This window comes from Enhydra lutris, unplaced genomic scaffold (genome assembly GCF_002288905.1).
Source record: "Enhydra lutris kenyoni isolate GAN:26980312 unplaced genomic scaffold, ASM228890v2 scaffoldscaffold9, whole genome shotgun sequence".
NCBI classification, from domain to species: Eukaryota; Metazoa; Chordata; class Mammalia; order Carnivora; family Mustelidae; genus Enhydra; species Enhydra lutris.
The window spans coordinates 16,931,585-16,938,921 of NW_019154093.1; the positions used below are offsets into that span (position 1 = coordinate 16,931,585).

The 7,337-nt window shown below is 49.5% G+C and overlaps 1 protein-coding gene across 1 annotated transcript; it reads right to left on the minus strand.

Moving 5' to 3' along the window:
• Positions 1-313: 313 nt before the first annotated feature.
• On the minus strand, positions 314-7,009 carry LOC111143116 (cytochrome P450 4A6-like). Its single transcript, XM_022496600.1, is given in 9 exon segments — positions 314-394; positions 546-610; positions 1,500-1,685; positions 2,010-2,116; positions 3,069-3,193; positions 4,195-4,322; positions 4,797-4,841; positions 5,616-5,757; positions 6,807-7,009. Coding segments are annotated over 9 exon segments (1,074 nt in total). The 5' UTR covers positions 7,002-7,009.
• Positions 7,010-7,337: the final 328 nt, after the last annotated feature.

Here is a 7,337-nt window from a genome sequence, read left to right on the forward strand (position 1 = left end):
GAAAATTACATGTGAGAAAATCTAATTCTGTAAAGTCATACTCACAAAATGAAGAACTCACAAGAATACCCTGAGCTGTGGAATACCCGCTGACACTGAATTGTGGCTGGAGATTGGGTAAGAGCAATGGGTCAAAGTCTCCATGGCATTCAGTGATTACCAACTTTCTTTGCGTAGAGACACATACCTCTTTCTCAGCACTCCAACATGCCAGGACATATCTACAGAAACCCACATCAATGTAGCAAGTCACAAACATCAAGTATGTACCCCCAAAATAGCCCCTGCCTCCTCCCATTCTGGTACAAGTGCCTCACCTTGATCCTCCTGAGAAGGGCAGGAAAGCATGGCTGTGTCGAGAGGAGCCTGGTGCAAACCGGGAAGGGTCAAACACCTGCAGAGGGAGCACCAGGGCCAGGACAGGTGTGGTCAAGACCTTCCTTCCAACCATCCAAGGGACAGCATACACCCTTGACAGAGGTGGGCCAAGAAGAGGGTTTGATCTGGAGAGGTCATCCCACCTCTTCTGCCCAAGGTCATCATACCTCTGGGTTTGGCCACACCTTTGGGTTGTGGTGAAGGGCATAAAAGGAGAGCGTCACCAAGAAACCTGGGGACCAGAAGAGAGAAGGCTAGACATACATGCTTGTGGGGCCCAGCTGCACCCACACACAGAGCTTGGCAGCAACATTGAGAGCCATTCCTCATCACTGTGAATGGAATGATAGCGTTGCAGGAGAGATGGGGCAGACATGGCACAACAGGTGTGCATGTGTGCACAGATTAGAAGATTAACCATGACCAGGCTGAGAAGCAGGAAGGGACTGGAGGCTTACTTTTTGGAGCAACTCAAGGGACAACTCACATTTATCAACTACCATCCGTGACCTCTTGGAAATATCCATGAACACTTACATCCTCACAATAACCTTCCAATGAAGGCTCACATCTCCATCATTCCCATGAGGCACCTGATTCTCAGAGAAACTGAGCAACTTGCCTCTGACCACCGAGCTAGGATGTGTCAGGGCTGGGATTCAGAGCAGAGAGGAGACGAACAGTGGCCTCCAGCTATGGCAGGGATCTGAGATCTGGTCATCAGCTACTCTCTGCCATCATCCTGAGGGCTCCTTGGAGACTGGACCATCTGAGCCATGATGGTGAATTCTCTGATCTCTCTCATTAGCCGAGACCCTATAAGGAAAGACCACATCTCCCCCGGTCCCATCTGATTTTCTCTCAAGCACTCATATCTCAAGGAATGAGAATATTAGGGCAAAACACAAAACCACATTCAGAGACTATCGGGTTTTTATTTCTTGGATGTAAGCTCTGTGCAAAGAACACCATATACCTCATCTGAACAACAAATGAAATACTGGTTTTCCTGAGGGGGAAAGGTGTCTCAAAGACATGCACTAATGTGGTGTACGTGTGGATTTCTGGTCTCTCATGCATTCCTGCTGACAGTTTATGAGTGAGAATGGGGAAGTTCACACCTTTGGGTAAGGAGCGTCCATCAGGGAAGGTGATGGGCTTGCTGAGCTCTCTGCCAACACCTAGAACTGGCGGATAGAGTCGCAGTGCCTCCTTGATGCACATGGTGGTGTAGGGCATCTGGTTCAGGTGGTCCCTAAAACAAAGCTATCCTGAAGGGTGGGCAAGGCCCTGGCAGCCAGGGAATTCTCTACTTGAAAAGGAAGGGCCTCCCATCTCATGAGCACTCACCAGGTAATGGAGACACCACCCCCCAGGAGGTTCTGGATCTCCTTCCGGCATTTCTGCTGATGCTCTGGGTGTGTGGCCAAAGCATAGAGGATCCAGGAGATGCCGCTGGCTGTGGTGTCATGGCCCTCAAACATGAAGGTGTCCACTTCCGCACGGAGATCTTTGTCAGAAAGGCTGCTCCTGTTCTGCATCTGGGAAGACACAGAGCAAGGGCAGGTTTGAGTTTGCCCCCCTCCTTCACACTCGTGGGACAAGCCTCAGGCCTTCCCTGCCACACTCACTTGGGCAAAGAGGAGGATGTCTAGGAAGTCCAAGTGCCTCTTGCTCCTGACCTTCTCCAGGTTTCCCTCCTCCTGCAGCTGAGCCTTCCTCAGCTTGATCACTCGGTCTATCCAGAACAGTGTTCCCAGGCAGAGCTGAACGCTCTGGGTGCCCAGACACAGAAACTCACAGTAGCCCCAGTCAGGGTGCCAGGTGGATCAGGAGGAGTTATGGGAGTGGGTGTGTTTGTTGGGGTGGGACCTCTAGCACCAAGTGCTTCAGGTCGTCACTCCCCTCAGCAGCACAGCCCAAGGAGGCTCTGCTTGAATGCTGCTGGCAGGGGCTCTCATTCAACCTTCACCCGTGGGGTGACACATGTAGCTGCTTGCATAGCACCTGGCACCCTAACACCTGCACCAGAGGAGTACCCAGGTGGGTGTTTCCCAGGTCCTGGAAGGGCAGCCCGGGGCAGGACTCAGCCTGAGGGTCAGGGCCAGACCCTTTGGGATGTGCCTGGTGAAGGAGGGGAGCTTCCCAGAGGGCAGATACAACCTGTGTGTTGATGGGCAAGCTGGCAGGCCCGGTGGTTCCAGCGGCCTTCAGGGGTCATCCTGTAGATGATGTCTTTCCAGTAGAAAACATTCATCATCCGAGAAAACACCAGGTTGTTCAGGTCCCAAATTGCTTGAAGGTAGGACTGGGAGTTCCTGAAAGGGGAGGATGCAGAATGGACTGGATGGAAGGAGGCATGTGACCTGGAGTGTAGTGGGCCTGTGTATGGAGCATTCCACAATCAATGGGACAGGCAACTCTCGGCATTTGTCATGTTGTTCTTATACCCTCGAGACTCTTAGCCCTTTATGAGGGACATGGGCATCCAGGTTTCTTCCTGTGGCAGAGAGCAGGGTCTGTGCCTAATGAAGGGTTGTTGCGGGCTGAATTTAACTGGGGCCAGGGGTTCTCTGCAGAACGTGACTCTTTGGGCTGGTAAACATCGGAGCTGTCCTAACTGCCTCTCAGATACGTTCACCCAAGTTGGTAAGAAATAGGACCCTGCACCTAATAAGGATTTCACTAACCTTTCTGTCTGGTGGTTGGCCTGGTCACTGAAGGCACACTTCATAATGGTGTCCAACGTCATCAAGGAGATGTGTCCAAAGATCTCCAGAGATGAGTTCTGGCTGAGGAGCTCCTCCCATTTGTCCTGTGGTAGAGGGACACATATGCCTTTCTCTACTCCTTTAAAAGACCCATGCTAACAAGGCTAGACTCTCTCTCTGCCTCTCCAAATATTCTGAAAGATGCCCTCACTTTCTAAAGCAGTTGTGTTTCATCAGTTTAGGACCATATAGCCATTTGTTTGTAATGCGGTGAGTATTTTCTCAGAATATACTCTGAGAAAGTTGTTAGTTAATTTTCATTTAATTAATCATGATCTCTTACCATCTGACTTAGGAAGAAGTTTGGTAATAATCGCCTTTTAGCAGATCAGAAAACATTGTTTTTCAGGGGACTCAGGGTAAACATTTGTGTCTTGGGGTTGAACTACACATGAAAAACAGGTGAAGTCCCAATTTAGGGAGCAAGAGTCAAGGCAAAGGAAAGGTCAAAGGGCTAAGACTGGGGTTTCTAAAGAAGGGATATCAGGGACTTCAGTTCCCCTTTTGCAACAAATGTCAGTTGAGCACAGTGAATGAGAAATAGAGTCATGCTCAGAGTTGATGTTATGGCAGGACCCAGCTTTGGGGATAGAGACCTGGTCTCCATTTCCCTCCGCAGAGCATCTAAAACCCATCAGAAGCCTTCAGCCCCAGCCCAGAGCCCACCTGAGTGGCCACATGGGATGTCCACAATGCCTTTGAAGCTCCTACTGCCCAGACCAGCCAGGAGAAGCTTGTCCTGTTGTCTAGGGGCATTGACTACTCTTCCTGCCCAAATCAAACACATGAAAGCAGGAGGAGAAGGGACCTTTTATCCACCATGACTGACTCTCCTATGGGCAATGAGCAAAGAGTGGAGAAAATAGGTGCCTGGGTCCTTTCCTATTCCATCTATCCTCAGGGGGACCTGTCTCATAATATGGTATAAGTGGGTGAATCTGGGGGCCATGTCTAATGGATGTCTGAAGGACACAGCTGTCTGAGAGTGGACTTTGTGAATTGTGCTGTGGGTGTGAGTGTGCAGGTGGGCAGGGTTTGAACTTACCAGCATCACTTGGACAGAGTCGGCCATGAGCCCCACATAGGGCTTCAGGATGTCATAGTGGAAGGCTGGGGTCAGCATTCTCCGGTGCTGGAACCACGTCTGCCCATTCAACAGGAGCAAACCATACCCTGGACCACAATGGGTGTGTGTGGTGGGGAGGAACCTCCCAAGAGTTGTCTGGGGACAACTGGGGAGGAACCCAGGGTGTCAGAAGAAGGGCATCCTGGGCAAGGCAGGAAAGGACGGTGCATGTCAGGAAGGGGACTTTCTGAAGCCTGGTGCGCAGGAAGTGGTTATGACAGCTGCAAAAATCAAGCCTGAAACAGAGCTAAGGCTGGTTTATAGAAGGACTTTAGTGAAAAGTTGGGCTGAGATCATTGGCGAGGACTCAGAAGGGATGTGGGATAAACGGAGAATCAGGAGGTCTCCCCCACCATCAGGAAGGGGTGAGGTTTTTATTAGAAGAAGAGAATGGAGACTCAACTCAGAGTTAAGTGAAGTGACTGTGGTGCTGGTCACCTCTTATTTAATCTGGGTCAAATGGATAGGTGTTGGTAAACCTAAGCAGAAGGTAAACCACAGTCATAATTAAATGTACTTACCTAGCCAGGGAGCTAGGAATCTGTAGGAATCATCAGACTTTGGGTCTGAAAGTAAGAAGGGCATTACAGGAAACTGAAGGTGACCAACATAGGCATGCTGTCCCCCGGAGGTAGCTATGTTTCAGACCATTGTCCCCCATCCCTCTCCGATGATTGTTAGCTGGCAGTTAGTGTCAAGGCACCTCCTACTTGCTTCCAACGCGAACTCTCTTTCTTTCCTGATAGTCACTGAAGGCTCGGGAAGGCAGACTCAAAGTCCCCCTGCAGAGCCCCACTGGATCAGGTAGGTATATTCAGAAGAAACAAGGGCTCTGTTTTAGTGCCAGTGAAAAGACAGAGTCTCAGGTATTTTGAGGAATCGTGGTGACTCAGCCATACCATTACCCATCATAGAGAACACTTAAAAGTACCAAACTGAAGTTATCTTGTATAAGAAATTGTCTTTCAGATATGGAATGGTCTCAATTTGGTTAAGAAAGGAAGGAAAGACGGCAACAGCCAGGCAGAAAGGAGGAAGGGAGGAAGGAAGGAGGAGAGAAAGGAAGGAAGGAAAGAAGGGGAGAAGAACAGAATGAACAGTGCACAACAGAAAGGATAAGAGAAAGGAATAGAAAAGGAAAAAAGCAGCCCAACACAGCTGTTTCCACATTCAATTTAAATAATATCTGGCCTTCTGCTGGCTTGTATGCTGGGAGGGTCATAGGTAGAGAGTCATGTATTGATAGCTGAGCCTCCAGTGTCTTGTGCAAGTTCACAGACCCCTGGGCATGTATCCAAGAGGGAAGAGCTGCTTCAACAGGCATGCGGGTGTCCTCTCACCAGATCGTGCCAGGATCAGCTTCATGTAGTCAGGGTCGTAGATCACCACCTCCATTTCTGTGCCCCATAGCCAGCGAGGACAGGCACATGGAAATTTCTCTACCCATTTCAGTAGCAGTTGCAGGTGCTCTTCTTTTTGCAACTGTCACCAAAAGAAAGAGAAATCAATAGGGCGCCTGGGTGGCTCAGTGGGTTAAAGCCTCTGCCTTCGGCTCAGGTCATGATCTCAAGGTCTTGGGATCGAGCCCCGCATCGGGCTCTCTGCTCTGCGGGGAGCCTGCTTCCTCCTCTCTCTCTGCCTGCCTCTCTGCCTACTTGTGATCTCTGTCTGTCAAATAAATAAATAAAATCTTAAAAAAAAAAGAAAGAAAGAAAGAAAGAAAGAAAGAAAGAAAGAAAGAAAGAAAGAAAGAAAGGAAAGCAATAAAACCTTTCTTCTGGTTCCGTGGCTAGATCCAGGGGTAAGGGCAGGATGGGCATAAGAAGAGAGTTCTGGATCCATCAGCAAACTAAGTGTTCAGAATTGTTTCTTATGACTTTGGCTCTGATCCAGACTTTCCTGGCTGTCCAAGGTTTATCCTAAGCTAGGTTATGTCCCATTGTCGAGTGCATTAGTGGCCTTCACAATCAACAGCCTACAGAAACTTGTCAGGGATTAACTCCATGGTGTACAAAACTACTGGAAGCCAACATTTGCATGATAAACTTATGACAACTTTTATCACATGGTAAGCAATTGTGCCATACAATTTTATTTGGAGCATAAAGTAGATTGTATTTCAAAATTTAAATTTGTGTATTAATACTACTTTGATGACAACAGATTAAGAGGCCATGACACTAGAGGATAATTAATGTTATGATGGAGGGAAGCCCAAGTTTTGGGGGAAGATTTGGACACTCTGAATTGGCCGTTAGAATCCCTTCCTCATGCATTTGTTCATTCATCAAGTCATCATTTACCAAAATGCTATTGGGTTACTTGGGTCTGTTGACTACAACTCCGCAATGGACTTTGACCATTTGTTGAAACCATAAACCCTTGGTGAGCCCCTCCACATGTGGGTTTTCCCTTTGCCATGGGCAGCCCTCACACCAAGCCAGTGCTGGCACACAGCTAGTGCTGGGTGGGTGGTTGCTGCCTTCCCCAGCCGACCTTACCCTTCCATCCCCAGTCCAGCCCCTTCCTACCTCATGCCTGTGCCCGAAGAGCCAGTGGGAAGGAGAGGACGGGAACTCCTGGACTGCTCTGAGCAGCCACTGCCTGTGCAGGTATAGCTGTGCTGCCTTGAGCAGCAGCAGAACCAGCCCTAGCACGGAGGCCACTTTCAGGAGCCCAGGGACACCGCTCAGGGGATTGATGACACTCAGCACAGAGATACTCATGGTGCAGGGGCTGCTGGATCGCTGACTTTCCCTGACTGTCCCTGACTGTTGCTGACCTTCCCTGAGCATCCCAGCCCAGACAGTCAGGGGAGGATGGCCCTGCCCACCTGGAGGGAGGGTGAAGGGTGAGGGCGGGGCTTAGACTAGACTTCTAAAGTTCATTAACTGTGAGGATGTTAATGGGAAACTGTGGGAGGAAAGCTTTGTCAGCAGACAGTGATAATGGCTGGGCACGTTCCCACTTGCTCTTCTCCCTATTTATTCAACAAACATTTCAGGGGCACCTACTCTGTGCCAGGCAGGTGCTATATGCTGGGACACAGCTGCCAGAAAACA